A 27,851-nucleotide genomic window follows, 5' to 3' on the forward strand; every position below is an offset into this window, starting at 1 on the left:
TTGCAGTAACATTCAGAAGAATCACCTACTTAATGCAGATAGATTCTTCTGTGTTCATGTAAAAGCAAAACCAAACAGATGAATTAACTATTAATTATTAATAGCTCTATTAATCTTTTGCCTTTATTATAATAATATTAATTATAGTAATTTAAGATAGGCACTTTTGTTTTAAAAGAGGAAGTGTCAGTTTTACACTGAAATACAGTTAAAATTTTAATTGTATTGGAAGTCAGAGTAGAATTTAAGAATTGAAGAGTTATTGGTAGTAAGAATGTTTTCATTATTAGAATGGTCTCTGGTAGCACTTGCATTTATCATCTTTTTTGACTATTATTCTCTCAGTTTTTGCATCTATCTCCATTTAGTTTACCTAGAGAAAATCATTGTGATCGCTTCATTGCATCAGTTTGCAGGCCACATCCTTTTAGATTTTGCTTGATGTGGAAAATATATACAGATGTTAATGTGTGCATGAAGTTGGTGGAATTAAGCACCTTTATTATAATACTTATTACAGAATATACTCAGTTATACTGTTTATTTAATGCGGCTAAAGAAAACCTTTTTATTGAAATATAACCTACACCTAGAAATATGCATGTATTATAAGTATAGAGCTATTTCACATAGAACCGTGCATGTATCATGAGTGTAGAGCTATTTGAGTTTTAAAAAACTGAGTATCACTGTGTAACCAGCATCCATATTGAGAAACAGAATGTTACCAGCATCTGACAACCCCTCTTCATGTTCTCTGTAACTCCCTCTTCTAGGAGTAACCAGTATCCTTTCTCCTAATCCTATACATTAGTTTTGCCTCATTTTATTCTTTATGTAATCAGTTACATCTAATATGTACTCTTTTGAGCCTGAGTTCTTTCAGAATAGGATGCTGTTTATTAACATTTTTTCATGTTTTTATCTTTGGGTGAGAAGCAATAATTACATTTAAATACAAGCATTTTATTTGGTTGTAGGTCTTTTAAAATTGGTCTTTTGAAATTGGGCACTGGAATGATAGAATCAATTATAAATTACCAATAATATATTTTAAGTCGTTATAGGATTTATGAATTCTGTAAAACAGTTTTCCTCTTATTTTACGAAATAGATTATGATCTTTTTAGTTTCTCCAAGAAAAAAAGGACATTAATGTCTGCAGTTATTAAAGTTAGAGTTAAAATAAAAGTTATTATGCATGTAGGAGATTGTCAAGCCTTACTTTTAAAAACTCTAGAAAAGATGACTTAGCAGCCTTTCTGATAATGCGTTTTGGTATTAGGATTTTCTTGAAGTTTTCAGGTTGATTGTACCAAGACATAAAAAAGGGAAAGCTATCTTTGTGTGTGAGGTAGAGTTAATGAAATTCTATTTCTTTGGCACTTAACATGAGACTGAGTTATTTCATGTCACTTTCAATCAGGTATTTCTATATTTGAACTTGAGAGCAATCAGATATATTCCCTTTTAGAGCTTGAGAGCACAGATATCCCCTCTTTTCTGTACTAAAATTTTCTCCCTATAAAAACAAAGTAATCACATGTCAAATCTTAATGGCCTCTGGTACTTTGTTTTGATATCTTTTCATTTTGACCTGTTAATCATATTTTCATAGACAATGAGTTTTCTGGTTCTGATTCTGTTCATATATTGTTGATTGTTTTTTCTCTGATTTTTTTGTTGACTTCTTTTTTTATTTCCATTAATTCTGGGCATTATCCAAAGTTCTATTTTAGATTTCTACCCCTTTTCTTCTCACTCTTAATAAATATCAAATATATGTTTTTCTGCATGAATTCTTATTAAAACATATCTAAACTTAACATCTTTCTTTTTCTTTTTCTGTTTCTGTCACGTGTTTTTACATATTTATTTAGATATGCCTGCATCTTTTAAACTATAAATCACTTCTGCTTCCCTGATCTTCCCAGTCCCTTCAACTCATTTCTTTGCCACTGTGGACATCACTGATCTTCATGAATTTAAAAATTTTTTATCTGAAAATGATTATTGACTCAATGTCTTATTTCTTGCTGTTAGTGACATATCACCAGAGGATTACTGTTATTTTCTAGAATAGTCCTGTTTTATTAATATATGGTCATATGTAAGCATTTTCCTTACATAAATATACATTGATAATTATTATCACCAAGATATAATCACTACAATTAAAAGTAAAAGAGAAATAGTTTGTTTCTCTTTATCTCCTAGTAAATATTGCCATTTCTTTCCAAGAGCTGCCATGTTATTATAAATTTCCCCTCTGAGATATCTTAAAGAAAATTAAAACAATCTCCCCTTTATTTCCTTAAATTATAATATTTTAAAGCTTTTTTGATACAAATATTTTTGCATTTTTTTTGTTTTATGTATGAATGATACAGCAGCAAAAGTGTATTTAACCATATATTTAAAGTCTTTCATTATATCAGTTCTTTGCATTTTTAATATTTTTCTGAAACTATTTTAGCAAGATAATTTTCCCATGGTTTTATTACTGTATACATTTATTGATATTGAAGTTCAAAATTATTTGAACTTGATTTTTTTTTTTGTAATTTCATTGAAGAGAGGTTCTTCTTTTCAGAAATTAAGAGCTGTAACTTTTTCCCCTCAGATTCTCCTGAGAGTGATATTCCCATGGAGATCACCACAGCAGAACCACAGGTTTCTGAGGCAGTATATGATTGTGTTATTTGTGGACAGAGCGGCCCCTCATCTGAAGACAGACCTACAGGATTGGTTGTACTGTTACAAGCATCCTCAGGTAAAATCAAAGTAACTTTTTAATGGGAACATTTTAGAAATGAGTATTTATAACACTAATAAATATCTCTGTTAAATGAAAGCTATATTTTTGTTTAGATATAACTGTAGATCTATATAGCAAGGATCTGTTTAGATCTGTATAGCGAAGACTCTTAAGCTGGTTTTATCTGACTTTCCTGGACGTGAGTGTTGGAAGAAACCCTAACAGAGAGATCTCGCTATATGTTACAGTCTTTTTCTTTAAAGTGTAATGATGTATTACCAATGCTAGGTGGCCAATAATTGAGTTCAGCTTTCTTGGCAATTTAATTGTTCTAAAATCTGGAAGCATTTTAAGCCCAGAAATATTGTCAGTTATATTTTAATTACATAAGGCATATTCAGGTAGCTTTGCCCTTATTTCTTGAGGTTGGAAACATTTACTTTAAAAAAATTTTTTTTTTATTGATGTATAGTCAGTCCATTTACAATGTGTTAATTTCTGGTGTACAACATAGTGATAGTGATTCAGTTATATATATACATATATGCTTTTCATTATAGATTATTACAAGGTATTGAATATAGTTCCCTGTGCTGTATAGTAAGACCTTTTTGTTTATCTATTTTATATGTAGTAGTTAGTGTCTGCAAATCCCAAATTCCTAATTTAGCCCTCCCAACCCCCTTACTCCCCACCAGTAACCATACGTTTGTTTTCTATGTCTATGAGTCTCTCTGTTTGTATATAAATCCATTTGGGTCTTTTTTTTTTTTTTTTTTTTTTTTAGATTCCACATACAAGTGATACTGTATAGTGTTTTTCTCTTTAGAAGCAGTCACTCCTGAACAAGTCTGCTGATTAATATGTTTGCCAATCTACCGTTAAAACAAAAAATTTTTTTTGAATTTGAAGGATTTGTCTGAATGCTTTTTATCCTCTCCCATAATGAAGTATTTTGAGATAGTGATAACTATTACACACTGCAGTTCTGTTGAATTCAGTCCTTTTTCAGTAGAAGTATGTGTGAAGCAAAGAGAAAATAAAAGTCTTTTGTATTTCTCTAGAGCATTTTTTTCTAGGATGTTTACTCTCTGAATTATTATAGTAAAGTGGAAAGAGTTAAATATAAGAGATTCCCCCTGAGTTCAAATACAGGTATTGCTTGACATAATCTGGCCAAGTTTATTGCTTTCTCTTACATAAGAAATTATATTGACTTCAGAGGATTGCTGTGTTGGTTAAATAATGAATTATAAGCAAAAGGATCTCATATGGTGCCTGGTAAATTTGTTAATCTTCTTGTTTAACAATGAAATTGATCTGTGAAACCCTGAATAGGACATTGAAGTAGAGCTATCAAGAACAGAAATGCCTCCTAAAGGGAAAATGTGTGGAAATGATGACTAGTTTTGCAGCTACTTATCTCTTCTACTATTGTGAGGAAATCAGTTTATTACAGTATTGCTATTTAACTTTCTGTAACTTCTTTACCAAATACTGTATAATCAGCAACTTAATGTTTTGTTTTATTCATTCATTCATTCATTTCACAATTATTTATTGAGCATCGCTGTTATAAGAAGCAGCAAAACAATATCCCTGCCTTAATGAAGCTTATGTCTTATTTTAAATTGTTATTTGATCATTATTTTATATTTTTAAAGTTGCTTTAAAGTTGTTAGTCCATTTAATCCCTTTTTAATAATTTTGTACACTAAGCTAATTAATATTAGACAGTTCCACTGTACTATAGCTCATGTATCTTTTAAAGATGGGAGGAAAAGAATAAGAAGCTAACATAAAAGCATTAAATCTTGAGAGTGATTTTAACTGGAAACTGTAGCAGGGGAAAAAGTCTCTGGCTATTTCTTTCCTTTTCTTGTGAGCCTCACCCACCCGCTGACATCCTATAACCTTTTACCCTCTTTACTTTTTCCTTACTTTTGACTTTTTAAAATTTTGATTTGTCTCTTCTCTTTTCATCTTTTTATATTTGAACATGAAAAATTTTAGCCATATACTAAAGAGACTAGTGAAATGAACCTTCATGTGCCCATCAGTCTTAAACAATGATTAATTTGTGGCTAATTTTAACTTACTTATTCCCTCCCCCAAGAATTATTTTGAAGCAGATTCCAGACATCATTTCATTTTAACTATGGATATTTTACTGTCTCTGCTAAATAGAAAGGATTTACTTTTTAAAACATAACCACCATCATTCCTAAGTAAATTAGTTCTTCAATACTAATCAAATATCTAGTCAATGTTCAAAATTCCCCAGTTGTTTCTTACTTATTTTATTTAATTAACTTATTTATAGTTGTAGGGGCCTCTTACAGTCTTTTAATTAATAGGCTCCCTTTTCATCTCCCCTGCGCCTGCCTCTCCCCACCACTAATGTGTTTTACTATTTGAACATTTTGGAATTTGCTGAATGTGTCCCTGTGATGTTTAACATGTTCCTCTGTCCACTCTATTTTCTCTCTGAGATATTAGCAGTGAATGGTGATTGCATAGGTTTATTAGCTCATCAGGGATCACAAATCTCTTTCACGTTTTCCTTGTTTATCAGCTGGAATAATTGTATAAAAGAAATTTCATCTCATCAACTATTTTGGTTACTCTGAGGTATAGATTATATATGGAAGACAGTATAAACACTATTATTTCCTTTTATTTACTGGTGCTTAAAAATTTGGGGTAGTGTTTCTTTAGCATTTTCTAAAAATAGTTAATTAGTACCTTTTATATAATTATGAACTCTGTCGCAGTTAATTTCTTGTTGATGCTCTTCTTCCATCTTCCTTCAGTGGGAGCCTCTTGAGATTATCTCCTGAGTCTTATCAATACAAACCTTGTAGACTTGGGACTTTATATTTTCTGGCATGGCAAGTTGTACTATATTCATCTTCTGCATTTCCTGCCCTGAAATCAGCCATTTCTCTAAGAAGCTCTAGTTCTTCTTTAGTGAGAAATGGAATTTAAAGACCACAGTGTTGGTGCTGGGTGTCTTTATTGCTCTAAACTCTTTTTTAAAAAAATCTATTGACTCTTTATTGGCTTTTTCTTGAAACCATGCATCAAAGAAAAGTGCCGTGTTTTCTTCCCTTAGTCTTACATTTGATTTGTGCTGAATTATACACTTTTGATTAGGAATCCTTCAAAACACTGCTTAAATTAAGGTCCTTTATAGCAGTTCTGTGGCATTCGGAAAGTATTGATTTACATGCTGTCACACTATTGTGCAGAATGCCTGTTGTATGTATTACTGACTTTGGGAGTTTCAGTTCTCCAGAGGAGAAGAATACAATATTATAATACAATTTTTTCCCATTCTATTAATTCCCACAATCTTTGCAAAACCTAAGAAAGTCCACAGTTAAAGTCCGTGTTTTTATCTTTAGAATGCTTTAAAAAGCATGTATGATAAGAAGGAACTCAATCTGGAAATGAACTGCAGATTGAGATTTTTTAAAACCAAGTGTCAGTGTTCTTATTTGTAAAAAAAAAATGCAAGCATTCAGATAAAAACATAGCAGGCAGTGAAGGAAGATGGAGCTGTAAAGGAGCAGAGTTTTTGTATGTTATTGAAGCTAAGTTGATATTAATTCAAACTTGATTCTTAGAAAGAATTAAAGTAAAAAAAAACTGAAAAAGAACAAAAAAGGAATGAGAAGGGAATCAATGTGGTACAATATAATATTCAGCTTAATCACAAAAGAAGATAGTAATGGACAAATTGAGGGACATATAGAAAATAAATAGCAAAATGGCAGAATTAAGTTCTCTTTAATCAGTAATTAATGAAATGTAAATGCATTAAACTCTCCAGTTAAAAGGCAGACAGTGACAGAATGTGTTAAAAAAAAAAAGCACATGAATATACTGTCTTTAGGAGATATTATAGATCCAAAGACAAATAGGTTGATGAGAAAAGACAGTCCATGCAAATAGCAACCAAAAGAGAGGTGGGGTGGCCATGCTAATATCAGACAGTAGATTTTAAGTCAAAAATTGTTACAAGAGACAAAAAGGCTCTTTATCATATTGATAAGTGAGTCAGTCCATCAAGAAGATATAACAGTTATATACACATACACACCGAACAGCAGAAACTCAAAATATATGAAGCAAAAATTGTCAGAATTGGAGGGAGAAATAGTTTTACAGTAATAGTTGGAGACTGCAGTTCCCTACTTTCAATAATAGAAAGAACAACTAGACAGAAGATCGAAGAAAGAAATATAACACTTGAGCAAAACTATTAAATGACTAGACCTAACAAACTTATATAGAGCGCTCTATCCAACAACAGTAGAATATACATCTTCTCAGTTGTACATTGAACGGTCTCCAAGATAGACAATATATTAGGCCACAGAACAAGTCTCAACGCATTTAATAAGATGAAATCATTAAAAGTATATCCTCTGACTACAATGAAATGAAATGAGAAATCAGTACTGGAAGGAAAATTAGGAAGTTTACAAACATGGAAATTAAATAACACATTCTTAAACAACCAGTGGGTTAATAAAGAAGAAGTTACAATTGAAATTAGAGGATATTTTGAGATAAATGAAAGTGAAAACATAAATACACAACATACCAAAACCTATGAGATGCAGTGAAAACAGTTCACACAAGGAAATTTATAGCTATAAATACTTACATTAAAAAAGAAAACTCCAAATCAGTAACCTAACTTTACACTTTAAGGAACTAGAAAAAGAAGAGCAAGCTAGCCGGAAAGCTAGCAGATGGAAAGAAATAATAAAGATTAGAGCAGAGACAAATAAAAGAGAATAGAGAAATAATAGACTCAGAAAAGTTGGTTCATTGAAAATCTTATCAAAATTGACAATTATTTCAGCCAGACTGACCAAGAATAACAGAGAACACACAAATAACTAAAATCAGATGTGAAATTGAAGATACTACTGCAAACTTTACAGAAATAAAAATAGAGTATAAGAGAATATTATGAACAATTTTATGTCAATAGATTTGATGTTCTAGATGAAGTTGATAAATTCCTAGTAACACAGAAGCTACCAAAACTGACTTACGAAGAAACAGGAAATTTAAACAGACCTTAAACAGGTAAAGAAATTGAATCAGTAATCAAAAATTTCTCAATAAGTAAGAGCCCAGGACCAGATAGCTTCATTGGTGATTGTTCTAAACATAAAAAATTAACACTAGTCCTTCTCAAACTTGTCCCCCCCACCAAAAGAGGAGGGGACAATTCTTAACTCATTCATGAGGCTAACATTATAGATGAGTATCCCTTATGAATACAGATGTACAAATCCTCCCAAACCAAATCCTGCAGTGTATTAAGAGTACACTGTGGCTAATTATTAAGAGTCCATTATTAGGAGTGCATCATGGCTAATTATTAAGAGTACGGTGTACATTGTGGCTAATTACATTTTAGGTGCTAGCATCTACCTTCTTTTTGTCTGTTCTTTCTGCTGTTGCAGCTATAAATCACTCCAAAACTTGGGGCCCACAATGGTGTGCTTGATATTTCCTTCCCTAAGAATGTTTCTTCCAATGCTTATTGAGTCTCAGAGTAATGGATGGCACTGTATGCTTATATTTTCATTCCCTTTTTTTGTGCTTTGATGTTTTACAATTATAAAAATACCTCTTTTACCAACTTTTCATTTTTATATCTACAGAAAAGTTGAATACCCTTCACCTATATTCACCAGTTGTTAACATATTGCCGTGTTTGTTTTTCTTTCCCTTACTTATCGACACACACACACACACACACACACACACTTTTCAGAAGAAAATGGCAGACAGACATCATGACACTATCCCTATATTGCCTAGGAACAAAAATATTCTTTTATGTAACCTTAGTGCCATTATCATATGTAAGAAATTTAATATTAATAAAATCAAATAGTCTATGTTAAAATTCTTCCAATTGTCCCAGTGTTTTTTATAGCAGATATGTATTTTTCTTGATCTAAGAGGCAAGCAGAGATCATTTAATTTTTTCTTGCTAATCTCCTTTAATCTGGAACAGTTTCTCCAGGCCCTTTTAAAAATTTTGAAAAGTCCAAGTTAGTTATTCTGTAGACTGTCTCATTTCTGGATATATGTGATTATTTTCCTATTATTAGATTCGAGTTAAACATTTTTGGCAATGGCATTATTACAGATGATATTCCTTCCCATTGCATCACATCAGGAGGCGCATAGTGATAGTTTGTCTTATTATTGGTGATGCTAACACTTGGTTAAGGTGGTGGGTAATCTATAGGATGATACATTGAGAGTCTAACCGTTTATACTTTTACTCTTTTACTTGATGCTCCTTGCCTGAATCAGTGAATATATTTTCTGTTACTGTCATGATTCTTTTTGATTCTCAATTTTTCTCAAATTTGATTAGTCAGAACTCCTTCAGGTCCTCGTGACCTGCCTCGTCAGTGTTTTGTAAATACCTCCTTGCACTTTATTACACACAGTCCCAGGCTCATCTTGTACTTTTCCATAACCCTGAACTCAGCTTTTCCTCCAATGATATCTGTTTCCTTTTAGTAAAAAATGGTATATTTAGAAATGAAGTTTATTGATAGTAGAGAGTCATTACTTCTAGCTGTTTTCATTGGACAGATTTTGGAAACTATCCAGAGTTCAAACTCATATTTTAGTGTTATTTTAAAAAATAAATATTGGCATATTTAAAGCTTTATATACTCTGTAGAAGAAAACTAGAATACTACTTTTTTTAGGTCTTTAAAAATAATCTAATAGTGGATAAATTAGTGTCCCTTGTGGTAAATAACTCAGCTTTTCTTTGAGTAAAGTCTATATGTTGATTTTTTAATGAACTCTTATCTCTGTTGTTAATATAGTTTTGGGGCAGTGCCGTGACAACATTGAGCCAAAAAAGTTGCCTATTACCGAAGAGGAGCAGATTTACCCTTGGGATACATGTGCCGCAGTTCATGATGTGAGGCTTTCATTATTACAGCGTTATTTTAAGGATGTAAGTACCCTTTTGTATCAAATAGTATTTTTGTTTGCAAAATTGATGGTTATTTCTCTCCAGAGTTTTATTTTTTTTTACTCTAAGTTAAATGTCTTTCTGACTTGGAATCTGGAAGTTTATTAGAAAAAATTAATATGTGGATAGTAAAGAAATGGAAATCAGTAAACAAAAATTTGAGGTTTTAAATGTTGTACCTTTGTTTTAAATGTTGTTTATTGTGAGATATACAAATTCAGTTCAATGGAATGTTAAGTCTTACCTTTATAAAAGCTTTTAGATATGGCATGAATGTTTTATGAGGCTTTTTGTCTCCTTTTATTTTTCATGTAAAGGTATACAAGAAAATCTCATTATGATGCTTTTTAAATGTAAGGTAGGGACAGATTTAACTCATGGCTCTTATGGTTTCTCTTTGTGAATTTGGGAGATTTTTTTCCTAGCTTTTTGCACATAGGGACTCTAGCACTCAGGGGTCATAAGTCTTAGATCAACTTTATTTAGTAGCAGCAGCATTGTTAACGTCTTTGTAAAATTTTGATACCATTTTTTATATGTGCGGAGTGGATTATCAAATGGGAATTCCTTTCACCTGTTGTTGTTTGGCTTGCTGTGTTTTGAATTAAGTAAACATTTGATAATAACTTAAAATACTTAAAATATAAAGTGAAACACTATTTTTAGTTGTCTATATGAGATTATTATCTTGGTAGATTTCCAAATATAATTATTTCTTGCCCACAATGCAATTAAGTAGGATAGGTAGGTAGAAGCAATTGGTAGGATAGGTGGCAGACAGAATACTTAATTAGAATAAACAGTAACTGATCTCATGATGTTGAGTTAGAGTAGATGTGGTTCAATGGTCTGGACTAAGGAGAAGGTTTCCAGTGGATTATGGAGGAGATGGTGGCTCTAGTTGGGGAGGTGTTCTGTAGAGTAGGGAGAGTTCCAGACCAGGAAAACTGGAGTTTGGTTCTGATTCTGCCATTTCCTAGCATTGTGAGCTTGGCCAAAACTCTAAGACTCCATTTCCTCATCTGTATAATAGGGCTCATAATGGTCTTTCATGCAGTAACCCAATAGGTTAGAAATTTCTTTAGATCACTTTACTAAAGTAAATAATAAAGTAATAAAGGCCAATATAAAGTGGTGTTTTTAATTTTCAAGCTAGCTGTTTAGGACAAGGATCAAGTTAGGCCTCAGTAAGCAGTTTGGGTTAGGTAATGAGGACAGTGCTTGCTTCTATGTATTTTCAGAGGCTTTAAAAGAAAATTGTCATTATTTGGAAAAAGAAGTCTGTGTGGATGTACATGCATACGTATATGTATGTACACACAGACACACACTTTCACACTTTATTTGAATTTTTTGTAGCATATTACATTATTAATAAGAGACTGATAAATATCTTCATTTTGAAGAAAACAATGAAATTGTGCTAAGTTCTGCTTTTGTAGAAATTTACTACCTTCTTATTTAGATTTTAATTTCTTGGTATAATCCTGGTTTTAATTTCATCATTTTGAATCACTTTAAATTACATGAGTAAAGGTGAATCCTAAAGCCAAATAGAAAATAAAAATAACTTATTCAATTGCAATATAACTCAGACCTAAGAGCAAAATAATTTTGAAGGAAATGGAGATCTAATAAAGGAGAGAAGAATTAAGATATCTCTTGCAGTTGGAATAGCAGTTTATTTCTAGAAAAAAAAATTTTTTTGGAAAAATACTATAAACTGATCTGAACTGAACTGAATCTCTTTTGTTTTTGTTAGTGATTTGAGATTTTACTTCTACATTAATGCTTTTGTGTACTTTCATAATGGTTATTTTATTTATAAATGGTGGGCTCCCTGGATTGTATACTTCTGGAGGTTTAGGGCCATTTCTTCTGTTGGTTTTATAGTCCCCTTAGGGGCCATCGCTTGCTGTGTGTGTTGTAAATGCTTACTGGATTTCAGTTCTGTAACCAGATAGACTGTATAGAGCAGAATAGTTACTGTCAGTGGACACTGATACTGATTATAGAATGAAGCTGCATACATTCTATTCTATTTCTATCAAATGGGTGCATTTTATAGAGTTGACATGTAGAATTTGTCTTATAGGATAATAGTACATTTACTAGTGGAACTGGAAGTATTCTATATGAGAGATATGATGCAGTAGGGAGGAAACCTGAGCTTTGGAGTCAGATAGACTTGGGGTTGAACTTGTGTTCTGTCACTTATAACTGAGTGATCTGGGTCAACTCTTTATTCCCTTATCCCTTAAGGGATAAGACCACTTACTGTATGAGGTTTTAATAAATATTGAGGTGGTGACAATTCAGTGTTAAACACTTAGCATTAGTGATGGGCGCATTGTTGAAGTCTTCCTAAAATATAGGTCTTAGTAAATGATTTCCTGCTTTTTTTGACTCTAACAGATTAAAATAAGACATCTAATAGTTACATAGACAAATGACATACTATTTTCAGTTTTAAAAGCTAATTGCTTTTATTAAAAAGAAAGATTAACTACATTTTTATAATACATTGCCTAAGAGAGCAGCTTATTTATTAGCTGGCTACCAACCATTCTAAAATGATCGTAATACCAACATCTGCTCCAAAACATGAAAGAGAGATGATCAGGTCTCCTGCTGTTTTTCTGATTTGTAACAGTAGCAGCTAGCTCGCTTGCCGTGAGTATTTGATTTGTGCTGTTGCACATCTTTGAATTGACTGGGAAGGCATTTTACACTGTGTAGTATTTTTAGCTTTCAAATGCTCGTGAAGAGTCTTGATTTAATACTGGAACTTTGTTTACTATTGTTTAAAGATTATTTGGTCATCTTACATTATAGTGTATAAATTTCTTTCCAACATAGAAATAAAATTTTAAAGTTTACTCAGTTTTGATGGCTCTCAAATCTTTCATCATATGCTGTCACTCATGTTTGACCTTGTGCCTAATATTGCCTGAACTCAAATTCAGGCTCAAATTCTGTTTGACAGAGGCCAAATGAAAATTCAAAGAAAATTACTTTAAGAGGAAAAGTCTTAGCCTGTTTATAGGTTGAAGGGAAGGAATTAGCAGAGAAGGAGAAGTTGAAAATAGAAAGAGAAGATGAAAGCAATAAACTTTAAGTTCAAAGTTCACATTAGTATAACAATATGAAATCATTTGGAGGTTTATGTGAATTTGTTTAGATGTGTTTAGATTTCTTTAAAATTAATTGTATTTTATCTTTTTTTTTTTTTAAGAGTTCTTGTCTCTTGGCAGTATCAATTGGCTGGGAAGGAGGTGTTTATGTACAAACCTGTGGCCACACATTACATATAGATTGTCATAAATCTTACATGGAATCATTACGGGTAAGTTGACTGAAGTATTTTAAAGGTGTATGTGTCTTTCAAGGTATTAAATATTTTTACAGCGTATACATCCTAATTCATCTTGGGTGATTTTGATTGCCATTTGAACTATTCAGCCTCACAGTTCCTTGACCTCTTCAACTTTAGGGATTTCATTTTTTTACTTCACATTAGCAACTGACTTCCATGGCTGTAATTTTAGACTTTGCTACTCTAGCTCTGAAAAATTAAGCTTTAATATTCTACCATCTTATTTTATTGTAAGATTATTCTTCAAAGTGTCTTATTTTTACTCTTATTAGTGTTACTGTGCTTCGCTTCTGACCTCAAGATCTCTAGTCTTTTAGCCCATTGCATTTTCCTAGTATATTAGCTCTTTTCTAGTCTCACTTTCTTGTACTATGCCCATTCTGCTCCTAATGCCAGTCCTTTAGTCCACCTCCTTTTATTTTAGACCTAGCCAGTTACCTGTCTTTGGTCAGTTTCTTCTCCTAGTCTCCTCAGCAGCTATTCCAAACCTTTGCCTCCTGTATCTCAGACTCTTTGCCTAAAACCTTGAGGTGCCTTTCCTCTTACCAGTTTCTGTCTTTTCCTATGTCACCAAGAAAACAATGTCTGTCTGTTGCATGCTACCTTAGCTTCCTACCTTGCTTTTCTCTTCCCCAATAAATGACTCTGCATTCTAACCAGTCCTTTCTTTTCTACTTTTGAGGTAGTATTCCTTCTTCTGTTCAGGAATAATTTTTCTATTTATGCTCTAGTTTTCTCCCCATCACCTCAGGGGCCTTGATCTATCAGTAAGTAACATCTTTTTCTTCTGTGTCTTCAGTTTTTCTGTCCATTCTGTCCCTTCAATTCAATTCATAATGATGCTCATCTCTGGCATTCAAAATTCCTTCCCTTGATCTTGCATTCCCGTGTAGCTGCAGTCTTTCTCTTTCTTTCAGCTCAACTCTTAAACAGCATGGCCTACTCTATTCCAGATTCCTAACCCAGAAGCAGAGGATTTCTCTTTTTCTCTTCCTATTCCTTATCTCTCATGTTCAGTCACTTACCAAATTCTGTTGACTCTGTTTTCCTAAATCTCACTTAACTACATTCTGCCTTCGTTATTACCACTTCTGCTTTTTTGTGTATGCATTCATCTTTCATCTTGACTATTGCATCTGCTTTCTTTTCAGTTTCCTTACTCCAAGTCTAATGTATTCATTACATTGATCTTTCTAAAATGTAAATCTGATGACATGTTGTTGGCTTAGAAGTCTTTACTGATTTCTTCCTGATGGAATAAAGTTCACTCTCCTCTGAATGGCATTCAAGGCACTCCATAATCTGGTCTTGCCTGTTACTTTAGCTTTATCTTCCAACAATTCAGAATTTATAAACTAATTAATAGTTCCTTAAGCACATTATGCATTTTTCATACCTCTATCCAATGAATATTTGTTTGGTGCCTACAGTGTTCCAGGTACTGTGGTAGACATTGGGTATACAATAGTGAATAAGACACAGTTCCTTCTGTCAAGGAATTTAGTATGCATTGTGTGAGACAGAAATAAACAAACAGTTGCTGTATATTTGCTAAGTGTTATGAGGTATACACAAGCTCTTATTGGAACATCTGCCAAGTGACAGAACATTTGATAAAATAAGGTGCTTGAGTGATAAGAGAAAAGAGTGGAGAAGTAATTAGGGGTTATATTGTAAAGGGTCTTGTAGCCCTTGTAAGGAATTTAGACTTTAGACAGATTCCTTACAGAGAGCCTTAAAGCCTCTTGAGCAGAGAGATGACATATTCAGAAAGGTCATTGTGGCAGTTGTGTAGATTTCAGGGGATTGTTGTGGGATTGCAGGAGAGCAAGAAAGAATATGGTGATAGTATATATTATTTAGAAAATAAGAGATAATGATGGCTTGGGCTTTAGTCATGACAGTGGAGATGGAGAAGAGGTTAGAAATTTGAAATATATTTAGAGAAAGATTTCTGGGCTTGGTGAGAGATTGCATGTGAAACCTAAGAGAGAGAAAGGAATTAAGAGATGGTGGAGACCATTGAAAGGTTTTAATCACATTAGGTAGATCATACTGGTGGTGGTTTGTTGGGAGACTAGTTAGGAGATATTAGCAAAGGGAGTAGAAGAAAGAAAGTGAATGGAAGGACTGATGGAATTTATTGATTAGATATTTGGCATGGGAGAGGGCAGGAAGCTGAAGGAGCTATGATGACTCTCTTCTTTCTGAAGTAGGAGGTGTGGCTTTATGTTCCTAGAGTAAGAGGGGCAAAGCTGGTTTAGGTGAAAGGACTTGACGAGTGAGGAGGTGGTTTGGGAAAACAACTTTGGTATTGGGTGAGAGAGTACTTCATAGGATGTTGGAGAAAGATTGAATGAACATTGCATTAAAGAGTTGGGAAACCTAAGTTCACCCTGACAGTGTCATTAACCACCTTTGTAACCAACCATAGGCAAATAAAATATTTTTTTCTTCTTTATCTCCTTTTTTCTCATTATTTTTGTCTTGTTAGTAATAATGATCTTGCTGTAGCATTCATATATGTATATTAGTACATTAAAAACATATTTTGAGATAAAGCATTAGGTTAATAGCAAAAAAAGAGAGGCTGGGAAAAAGAGTAATGCAGTAGTTAGGACTATACAATAGCAGTGGCCTGAAAAAGCAAAATAGATGTGGGTGGTGTCAGGCAAAAGAAAGGAACAAATGTAGTAGCCTGGGATCCTGTCTTCAAGTCCTGGTTAGTTAGCATGTGTTGCAGTCTCTCATGAGCAAGAGTTTCCTCCTAGGCATTTGTGATTTATGTGTCTGTGTTTCAGAGATTATATTTTTTCCTCCTTTTCCTATCAGAAACATCTGAAGAAAGGGTGTTAAATTAGTCCCCCTCCTAACACCTTTATACCTGAGTACTCTAACTAAATCTTTCCCCTATCCATTAAACCTACACAAACCTACTGCATCCAGTCCAGTCAGCTGTGTTTAGCAGTTAGACACCTTAGAAGACAGTGCATTTTTTAGGCTTAAGTACTCTCAAAAGCTGTCTGTCCTAAATCAAGTAACATGAACACTGGGAGAATCTTTCTAATAGTCACTTGTACATGATGAAAACAGGGGCACAGGGTAAGAGTAAGGTGATTCACTTTAATATGACCTGCATTTTGAGTTATTCTTTATCTTAGATCCACATTTCAGATTGATTGCATCATTATTTGAATGTTTCATATTGAGGGAAGGGTAGGATACTTAAGCAGTTCATTGATGATGGCAAGTGTTGCATAATTGCCATGGTGTAAGAATTTGATAAGCTTCAACAGTTAAATGATTTTATGTTTTTATGACATATATTGGAGGTCGTTTTATATGATTCATTTATTTACTATAAAATGTAGTGGTGTAAATTCTGTTTTCTGTAAAGGTATGCATCATACATCTGTATGTTTATTTCATCTTTCAGAATGACCAGGTTCTTCAGGGCTTCTCAGTGGACAAAGGAGAATTCACGTGTCCTCTCTGTAGGCAGTTTGCTAACAGTGTTCTTCCTTGTTATCCTGGAAGCAATGTGGAAAACAACCCTTGGCAACGTCCTAGTAGCAAAAGCATACAAGATCTCATAAAGGAAGTGGAGGAGCTGCAGGGACGGCCGGGAGCTTTCCCAGTAAGCATCAGTGTAAGGCAGAAATATCTTGGTTAACTCACCTGTGCTTTTCAGCTTTCATTTTGATCCAAATTTTTCTGGACCTTTATACATTTAGTAGAAATTGCTTTTAGAGGTTTTTCTCTTCTGTTTGTGGTTATTGAAAACAAAAATGAGAGTAAGAGAAACAAATTATTACTAAAGGCTATTTTTTTTTTAGTCTCAATTGTTGGACTTTTAATATACAACTTCCAGATCATGAAATCCTATAAGCTTAGATATGGTTATGCTGAAATATTTAAAAGCAAAGCCAAACATATATATATGTATCTTGCAATGTAAAGCATAGTCTAGTCATTTAAAAATATATCCATTAGGTGTATTAGAATTAAGATGATGTATTACACACATACTTTCTGTGTGTGTAATTAGATTTACACACATGTTTGTGTGTATTAGAGAAATAAAATATTGTATATATGAACTAACCATTCACCATAAGTCAGTCTATTTAACTGTGAGATTCACTATATGTGAACCCATTTTCTATCCCATCCAATAGGATTTATTTATTTGATTTAAATTGTTAAATATTTCACCTTCATTATAGATTTATGATATGGTCCCTGAGAGAAGTGACAGCTACGCCCACTGTATGTAGTAAATTTATGAAAACTATGAATATCTGACTTTTAAAACAGAAATTCATAGTTTATTGCTACTTAGAAAGATTTGTCTCCTTTTCTCAATTGAAAACTACTTTTAGAATCTATGTGATTTTTTTCTTTTGCAAATCCATATTTTTATGTGCTTAAATATGCTTAACGTAAAAGACATCCATATTAATGTTGAAAAATGAGCATAAATGAAACTTTTTTATAAGCATGGAAACTGTTCTAAAATATTGTAAGGACATTTGTTTAGAATATAGTTCATGTGGTTAATTCATGGTTGGATCACAATATAAAATTAGGATAAAAGATACTCAAAAATAAGAGAAGATATCTCTTGATATGTTTTATCTTTGTGCACTAAATACATTTATAGTGGATAGCTAATGTATATTTGTTTTGACTTTTAAACTTTAATTTCCTAGTGTGTTCATATGATAAAAAAGTAGTGTTAGACTATTATTAGAGAAAATAAATATACATAAACTTTATATGTATGTTTGCATTTTTTACAGTCAGAAACCAACTTAAGTAAAGAAATGGAATCCGTAATGAAAGATATCAAAAATACCACTCAGAAGAAATATAGAGACTATAGCAAGACTCCAGGCTCTCCAGATAACGATTTTCTCTTTATGTATTCTGTTGCTAGGTAGGTATATATAGTATATACTTCTATATTTACTTATTAATAATAGTTGATTTTATTGTTTTATTTATTGTCATTCATGTTTATTTGAAGAAAGATTGCATTTTTTAATGTTGGTTGAAATTATTAATATTATGGGACAGGTATCTTCCCCAAAGCATGTGAGTATGATATATGAAGGGTCTTGTTAAGAAATCACTGTTCAAGTCCTGTCAAAAAGTGATTAATACTGAGAACTAAAACACTGTAATATGTTAAATACTTTTAATTTATAAAAAGAAATGAGAACAGTAAGAAGAACTTACTTTGTTTTAAGCTAGTGAAAGATTTGGTAATATCCTAGAAGACTATAGGAGGTTTAGAAAATCGGATTAAGAAGAGGAAGCAAGACAGAGATCGGGTATGTTTTAAGTCTCTGTCAGTAGCTAGCAGGGCTCAAGAAAACGGAGTAAATACTTCTCATCTGTTAGATTAGGTAGAATTAGCCTTATTGACTGAGTAGGTGTTCAATACCTAAAAAATAGTTACAAATGGAAATTTTGGAGAACTTAACTGAATGAAAATGAAGAACCACAAAAGAAAGGAAATAGGGAAATAGGGGAGAAGCAGGCACAATTAGAAACTTGTAGACACATTCTGCCAGATCTGGTGTTGTAGACCCTGGGTATATCTAGACTCATACTTTGTATTTTGTCCAAGTAGCATTGTAATAGGTAAGATTTAGAGAAATAAATGTGACTTGAAGTTGTGCAACAAATTAGTGGTAGAGTAGGATAGAATTCAGATCTCTTGAGTTGAAGTCTAGTGTTATTTTAATTACTATCCTCCTTTTTTTCTTCTTTGTTCAGCTTTTATAGGTTATATGTACATGTAGTTCATCATGACTATCCTCTCTGCCCCATTCCTGGAGTACAGGGTAGCAAAAGAGTGAACAAACAATGTACTCTTTTGAACCCAGGGAAAATGGAGACAGACTTAGGGAAATTGCAGCAAGCAAATTAGACCTCAAGATAAGGAAACATTAGTTTTTGGTCTAAGAATGCAAATGCTGGACATAGATTGATGTAAAAGGATTTAATAGATTAGGAAGTAACTTTTTAGTCTGCACATTCCTAGACTACTGTTACCCAAATGCTTTGGAGCAAGATATAACAATTAATTTAGCATTTTGTCTCTGAAGAGCTACCAATTCTATACTTGCAAAAAAACATACTTTATGTGAAAACTCAACTAAGTGTAACTTAATTTTGCCAAGTTTCAAGGTTTTGTAAAACTTCTGTACGATATTGTGGTAATAATGTTGTAGAAGATTGGAATGGATATAGACCAACTCAGTTATGCTCTATGTATATGTATATATACACACATATAAAGGTATATACACACACATATATCTTATGTCACTTATGTACTTATGCCTTTGATTTTATTAGGATTGACCTTACAAGGAAATCCTGGTTGAATGAGAATGATCTGTACATGGAATTTTGCTGTAGTATGATAAATAATTTGATTGAAATTTAGTAGAAATTTTGGAAGTTCCTGTTTCTTGGTATAAATATATAAATGATTTAGAGTATATGTATATTTAATTTTTAATAGCAATATTTATAGAAAGCTTATGTGAAAATGGGAGACTTTTTGAATCAACATATTTTGATTTTTCTCTTTTTATACATAAGCAGGGACAGATGTCAAATGTTATTTGCTAAGGGTATTATATGTAGAGAAATGGAGAAAATATGCTTTCCCATTCTCCCACCCTTCTCTGATCCCTAATGACAAACTCTCAAGCAACAAGATAATGAGTCCAAAAGTGAAACTGTAAAACCCTTAAAAACCTTATTATCCCTTGGTTAAAATTACTCAGGCCATTGCAAAGTTCTCACAGTGAGATTGCATGCCTTCTCTAAACTTTACTTAATCATTAATCATTACAAAGAAAACACACAAAAACGAAATTGGCTCAATAATTAACAAAAACATGAATTGAAGGAGAAAAGTATGTTGTATTCTATTTGAATAAGATATAACTTTTTCAAAGAAGGAAACCAGGTCTTTATAGTTATCTTATGCCTAACATAGAACCTTACTTCATTAAATACTTATGATTACAGATTATGATTTTTTTTTCCTAGAAGGTAGGCATTGAAATATTTAGCAGTATTTAAAGTGCTTAAATATTTAAGTAAAATATTTAGAAATAAACTTAATTTGAATTATTTAACTTTTGAATTAAATGTTGTGATTATTAAATGTGTAATTCATTAAAACTACACATTTTATTTATATTTGACGTTAGTAATTCAAATGGTATACAACCCTAGTTTCCCAGAACTGAATTTCTCCCAGCTGAATAAGTAATTTTGTTTACTTTTTGGGGGGCTTAAAATTTTGATGTTTAGAAACAAAATATTTCTAGTGGGTAACTAGCATATAAAGCTGTTTCCTTTAATTATTGTTTTAGAGCTTTTTTTTTTTTGTTAGGACAATATAGATCGCTTTGTTTTTAATTTTATTTGCATGATGAAGCCTTGGAGGACTTTCTGAGGGCAGCAGAGAAAAATTAGTGGAATTGTATCTTTTTGTTGCATTAAAATTAATCAAAATTACTATATTCAAGTTTTAATGTATTTTCAGAAAACATTCTGTTGCAAATATCAGCTATTCAAATGGATTATGGAAAGTTAATATTGGGGAAGAAAGCTTTCTTCACTTCAATACCAATGCATTATTTCTTTATTGAAACAGTAAATCACACTAATTTTAGTAATTAATTTTTCCAAAGAATTTGGACCCAAGTTATATATAGCCTAGAGTTTTGGTAAGCAGCACTTGGCTTGTATATGGTGAGAAACATGGAAATGGAAAGAAGATGAAACATGAGTAACTGAGACGTAAATGGAGAGACAGCTTTAAGTCACAAATGTGTAAACTATTCAGTAGCATGAATGTGCCTTGATTTATATGTTAATTGCATTATAAGTTTAAACTTTATAAATTAATTATATTTGAAATAAAAAGAATGCTTGCTAAAATACCAAATTATGAATCCTTTTTAAAACTAAAACAGTCTTATATAAAACAAATAATCTCGCTTTGCTGTCCTCCCCTGCCCCCCAACAGCCCCTTAAAAAAATTTTTTTTTTGATTCACTGCTGAGTTTAAGGGAATAGGGTCAATGAAAGAAAGAATAGCAGAGACTAGAAAATTTTTATCACTGGTTACAAATCGAAACAAAGAGGTGGTTAGTTCCTTGGAATTTTTTGAACAGTTCACTGAGTACCATCAGGGATTGAGAGGCTGAAATCCCTGCTCTCCAGGAATTTACAGCTTAGTTAGACAAAACTAATATATGTCAATCTGTATAAAACAGAATATAATTTGTTTTAAAATACATAATCATATTGAGAAAGTGCTGTAGAACTTTAAAAGAGAAGGTGAGCAAATTGAAATATAAAGAATGTGGAAGTGCTCTTTCCTGTTCCAAGAAAAGGGAGTTTTCCCTAACTCCTGGAGGAGTTAGAGCTTGAGCTCTAACCGTGGTGTGGATGGAGGTATTTTTTTCTCTGATAAATTGAGTAATTTGCTCAACTGGTAGGGTTAGGCTCAGGCCTTGAAGCCATATTATACTATTGTATGTTTGAGTGTCTCTCTGTGCGTGTTTATACACACATTTGTTTTTCAAATTATAGCTCTTAAAATAGAAGTTAGTGCCGAAGGAAGGGTAGAAGGGAAGCAAAGCAAAAGGGAGCATAGTTGGAGGCGTTTCTATATGGATGTACCTACGTGGTCATCATGGTAGGCTTTAAGCAGTCTTTCTCGTCTTTATTTCAAATGTAGAGATTGTCTTCTCTTTTTTCCTTCCAAACTAATTTGAATGTATTTGTGTTAGAAAATATAGAAAGCTGAGCCCACTTTTCTCCAAGAACAAAAAGGCTTGGAAAACTCTCCTCCCAATACATCTGTTTTTTATATCATCCATTCACAAGGGCAGAAACAGAATATTGTGTTGTGATTTTCAACAGTGAGGAAATGGCAGATATGGGGCAGGTGACACATTTGTGTGTTTTCTTCTCTAGCAACACTTAAAGGGCCAATTTCGATATAAATTAAATAAGGAAAAGCTGATCGCTAGGGCTTCTGACATACTGATTTTTAAAATCCTAGATATTATTATGTGATATTAACCCTTTGGATAGGTGGTTTTGTTTTGTTTTGTTTTTTAACTTAGGAGGAATGTTGTACAGAGCTCTTGCAACCATAATCTGAACTAATTAATTATATTTAGCAGTTTTCTTTCAAGTATTCTTTAAAGTCAGATTTCTGGTAACATGTTTGTCATCCTTTAAATGATCTAATTTGACAATTGAATAAACAGAATTGTTCTTGTATGTATATTTTAATGAATACATTTGCAAATTATGCTGAAGTAAAAGTTGACATTCTGGTTCTGACGTTCATTTGTAAGAATTAACCATGTTTCTGGCTAGCTCTTTTAAAAGTACTATCTAGGAAATCTTAGTTTTTATAAGAGAAAATAGCCATTAATTTTTTTCTACAGATTAGGCAACAGAAGATTTGTGAAAACAAAATGTATTGATCTCATTTATATTCCCTTGATGAAGGAACACATGCTGGTCTCCGCTCGCTTTCTGTCCACTAATATGAAATCCTTGTCCCTGCTTCCTTGCTGGTAGGTTTTTAGAAGTTCAGTGAGCAATGCAAATCGCCTGAAGGGTGGAAAATTCCCTTGTCACACAGATGCCCTTATCAGCAGCAACCAGATGGAGCTCTGAGCAGGAACATTATCAGTGTTAAATTGCTTTTTTCTCCCCCTGAGTAGAGAGGATTAAAGCATTCCTTTAGAAATGGGTGGCAAGTATACAGATTTAGGAATATTAATATTTTTAACAGTTTCCATTTATAAGTAAGTATATAAAAATAACATTTCAAAACATTCTATGTTCAAAATGCAACCCAAACCAGTTCAAAATGTTTTATTTTAAATAAATAGTACATTGTTCTTTCCTGAATTCACTTGCAAAGAATAAGCTTGAAACTATCCTTTTTTTTAAAAAAAAATTTTTAAGATAGGGAATATCTCACTATTAGTGTAGTATGCGTATCTTGGGTATAAACTAGTTTATACAGTTTTAGTTGTGGCAAATAAAGGAGTGTTTAAGTTTATTAATACTGTTGAAGTAAAAATACAGTTTATCACTTAGAATTTTCATTTATATTGTCAAATTGGCGATTTTACTGTTACTGTTTTTGAGTAAATCTTTAGATTCTGCATCAATTTGATTTTTGAAATGTCAATTTACTAATTATTGCTATTCAGTAAGGTAATAATTGCTAAAAATATTATAATTTCAGATCTATATGAACAATACTGTTGTTTAGCAATGTTAATAGTTACACAATGTATTTTAATAAAACTGTGATTTTAAATGTCCATTAAAGAGACTACTGTTAATTATATGTGTTGTTCATAGTTGCTTTGATGTTAGCAATTTTGTTTCTTAATATTGGTTTCTAGATGCAGTCTAAGCTCCAATGAGTGATAACCATTTCTCTGAAAGAAAAATTGGTATGCCCTTGTGTTTTATATGCCAGTAACCACCTATTCAGTGGCTAACAGAGTACAAATTCTTTCATCAGATTCATATGCAGGTTTATGAAATGTGTGCCAGTTTTTTTCCTTAAGGCCTAGTTTTTAGTATTTGCCAACAGCTGGGATTTTGCAACAATTACACTGTGACGTGTGCAGTTTTGTAGGTATAAATATGAACATATAACTAAGGGTAGATAAACTTTTCCCCTTTTTTTATTTCTAAATATCAGATAAAATATGATTATTACTAATGCTGCATAAACTATACTTTTGCAAATAATAAATTTAGCTTGATTCAGACGTGTCAATAAAACAAAAAATACCATTTCAACCTAGTGACAGAGATATATTTTAATGCTTTCCTTACAGAACCAATTTGGAACTTGAATTAATTCATCGAGGAGGGAATTTATGTTCAGGTGGTGCAAGCACAGCTGGTAAAAGATCTTGTTTAAGTAAGTATTAAACAGTGCTAAATTTTTAAACAATTTCTAATTATGTCATTTTTGAAAGCATATAGGCAAAGTGGTCTTTTAATATATTTTTCAAATTCTTTTTGTTTTACATAATCAGTGTTAATAGTGATTATATGCTTCCAATGGTTAATCTTATACTTAGAAGAATCAGGACTATTTTTTAGCTCTTTCTATACTATGATTACTAAGTAAATAATGGCATACTAATTGATCAGATTTACATTGGTTCAAAATTAAAACAATGTATTATTCTCAACTATAAAAAATTGTCCTCAAACTCAAATTCTTTTAAAGAATTCTTACATTGTCTGGATTTAAGAAAACCTTTTTATAAAGACATTTGTGTCACCTACAGATTCCTATTTAAATAGCTACTGTTAATCAGGAAGACATTTGTACTGCATTTTGATGTGCACAGTTGTATTAAAATGTATTAAAATTGGAAATGTTTGCTTTTATTTATGAATATGCTTTATATTTGAAAATGAGCATGATTCTTCAATACTTTTTGTAAGGGTCTATTTCTGAGAAGGTCATTTGGAACTTAAAGTAGATTTTTCATGAGCATGCTTTTGATGCTATTACTGTGTATTCATTATTTAGAGAATTAATGTGACTAACAGGGGTAATATTATTTAATGTCATGTAGAGCTAATTATTGGTCCCAAATCACTGGAGTTAAAATGTTATCTAATGTGATCGATATAGGAAATGAAAATTGTTTAAAACAATGTATTCTTTTGAAAAAATGAATATATTTTTAAATGCTAAAATATTAGTAATTATTTAAAATTACCAATACATGTTAGTTTTTAAAAAATATATGTATATTATTTTACAAAGATATATATGTAATTTTTGAATATTTCAAAACAAAGGACTGATCAAAAACACCTTGAAATTTCTAACATAAAGTTACAAACTTCTGTGAAATTTAAACCAAATTACTTTTAAAATTCTAACTAGCTGTGTTAGATTTTGGTATTTTAATTTGGGTTATAACTTGATTCTTAGAAGCTTTAAGGTTTGGGAAGTTATTTTTTACTCAGTATTTAGCATTTATTGACCCCCTGATAAATGCACTTAAACCTTACTTGTATCCAGTGATTTACTATGTTTTAAAGGGGAAGTTGTTGATACATAGGAGTTTTAGCTTCTAGTCTGTATGAATTGGCAGAAACTATAATCCCACTTATGTAAATTATTGTTTCTTGTTAATTTGTTGCTTGGTGTTGGCTGATAATATTCCAGGAACTGTTATATTAGAAAGTGTTTAGTAGAGGAATTTTAGTTTTATGTTACAAACTACTTTTTTCTTCCTCTGAGGAACTTAAATTTATCCAGAGGCTTGGAAATGATTAACTTATTCAGAATGCTAAAAATAGTAATAAAATTCTACAGCAGCCACTTCAATTATCACCCTCAATTTTAATTTAAATTATTAAATGGGTAGTTACTTACTTCCTTTCATTTATTTTTATTTTCCCCTTTAGCCAATAAAAGATTACAGTGTACCAGTATAGAAGGGGTCATGCTGCAGCTTATTCTAAATTTAAGTTAATATGGCTTTTAGTTTTCTTTTTTCCTTATCAATTACATTAGTTCTTTTTTCTTCCAGCTTTATTGAGGTATGATCGACAAATTAAAAATTGTATGCATTTAGATTGTACAACATGATTTTTTTGTTTTTAGGTTACATGTGCTTTATTATTGTTCAGTTGCTTATGCACTATTTATCCTAATTATTTATAAAAGCAGCTCTGTAAATCATGTATGCAAAATATGTTGTATGTTGTATAAAATCCCATTATTTTGCAAGTGTATAAATTTAATGTATTTGTTATTTACTCAAGCCTAATTCAAACCTAATTTAAGTTGAACACCAGAATGTACACTGATGGTGTTTCATGGGATCTTAGATCAAATGTCTCATTTTTTTCATCTTCCGGTAGAACGTTAATGTTATTACTAAACAAAAATTCTGTATTTTCTCTAGAGCCTACTCATAAGACAGTATTTTCTTTTTCCCGTTCATTATTTTCTGTTATCTTAAGTCTTATTCTTAAAGTGTCTTTTCTTTTTTTCATCATATTTTGGTGATGAAAAAAGAGTGAGAAAATGCTCCACTATTTAAGCAAATGATAAGGGAAGTTGCACTTTTGGGATAATATTCCATCATAAATTCTTGATGAAATTGAGGTTTAGTTTAGTCAAGAAAAGATTTAATAAATTATGTGTGGAATGACTTGAGTAATGCCTGGACACACACCCACCCACACCCACATCTCAGCACTGTGGGGGTGGGGTGGGAAAGAAGGTTGTTCTGTCTACAACATGAAAGCAGAAATTATCACTGGCCAAGTTTATACCGAGAAATCAAATTGTCATGGAATAATGCCATTCAGCACTTTCATATTCAAACAAATTTTTGAAGTTTTGGGGTAAAATGACCGATATCCAGTTAGAGTAAAAGTTCATTCCTAACTATGTGCCTGGGAAGTTTTCCACAGTAAAAAATTAGCAAAATTAATTCACATAGCAGCATACTATGGTACTTTAATAATACCTTTGTAGTTTTAAAGTTTATAAAGTAACTTCACATAAATTAGTCTTTAGAATGACTATGTGAAATAGGTTTTATCTCTCTTTCATAGAAAAGGAAACTAAAGTTCAGAGCAATTGCCTTGCCAAGTCATACATTTAGAGAATGTCAGAGCTTGCAATTGAGCCCAGCTCTTTTGACTCAAAATTCTGTTATGTAAGACATATCTCTTGCCCTTAAGTATCTCAAGGGGTGCAGAACCTTTAAAAACTTTTGCCCATGGTTTAGTCAAGGATATCCTACTGCACAATATTGCTTTGGGATCTTTTCAGGCTCTGCTGAGCTAACTTTTGTGTTATCTTGTCTGTTTTCTTTCGTCAATCTTTCACTGTGAATCCTATTTTTGTTCTGGGCCACTCCTAGACATTTTCTCAAGTCCTGATTCCTTCTTCCTTGGATACTAGTTGGTTCTCCTTTATTTTTCACCTGTTTGCTGGCTGGTTCTCCCTTGTTCCTGGTGTGAGCCATCTGCATCAGCTCCCACATGCTACTTTGCTCCTGATTCTTGGGTCAGAACCCTGGATCTCCTTTTATCCACTAGAAGGCTAGGCATTAAGGACCTTGTATTTAGCAGATAAGAATGGTTCTAGATAATTTATTGTAAGATAGAAAGTGTTAAGTTCTAAAGTTGGATATGGATAAAGTTCTAGAAAATTTGGAGGTTTGGGACCATATCTTGCTTGTAAAGTCACTGAAGCTTTTGGAGGACATGGTGTTTGAACAAGAGTTCAGTAGATAAGTAAATTTGGAGTTTCTGATACAAATTGATATATACACTGACAAATACCACCAACTTGGTTAGCAACAGATATAGGACAAAGCAGATGCAAAAACTGAGGGTATAACTTTTTATTAAGAATAATATTTTATTAAAGTTACTCAGTTAATTTCTTCATTCAAGTGATTTGAAAGTAGACCTGGAACCCCTCAGATTCCAGTGAAGTTTACAGTCTTTCAACACTTTTTTGCCGTGATATTCTTAGTGTGTTTCTCAAGAAGAAATAGTTGAAACTAGTGATTGGGTGGGGGTGGTAGGAAGAGGTGTCATTG

General features: G+C 32.1%; 1 protein-coding gene across 3 annotated transcripts in view; it reads left to right on the forward strand.

Annotated features, from left to right (window-relative positions):
* The window catches only part of UBR3 (ubiquitin protein ligase E3 component n-recognin 3), a 177,232-nt gene that overhangs the window by 111,086 nt on the left and 38,295 nt on the right, over window positions 1–27,851 (forward strand). For 2 of the 3 annotated variants that reach the window (XM_031678376.2, XM_031678379.2), the window contains exons 25-30: window positions 2,624–2,773; window positions 9,643–9,776; window positions 13,030–13,140; window positions 16,607–16,819; window positions 17,973–18,109; window positions 24,093–24,178. In XM_031678376.2, the coding sequence (XP_031534236.1) occupies window positions 2,624–2,773; window positions 9,643–9,776; window positions 13,030–13,140; window positions 16,607–16,819; window positions 17,973–18,109; window positions 24,093–24,178 (831 nt within the window). The remainder of the gene's footprint in view (window positions 1–2,623; window positions 2,774–9,642; window positions 9,777–13,029; window positions 13,141–16,606; window positions 16,820–17,972; window positions 18,110–24,092; window positions 24,179–27,851) is intronic. The other variant, XM_031678377.2, reaches the window with a different exon arrangement.

The sequence above is a fragment of the Vicugna pacos genome, chromosome 5 (assembly GCF_048564905.1).
Source record: "Vicugna pacos chromosome 5, VicPac4, whole genome shotgun sequence".
NCBI classification, from domain to species: domain Eukaryota; kingdom Metazoa; phylum Chordata; class Mammalia; order Artiodactyla; family Camelidae; genus Vicugna; species Vicugna pacos.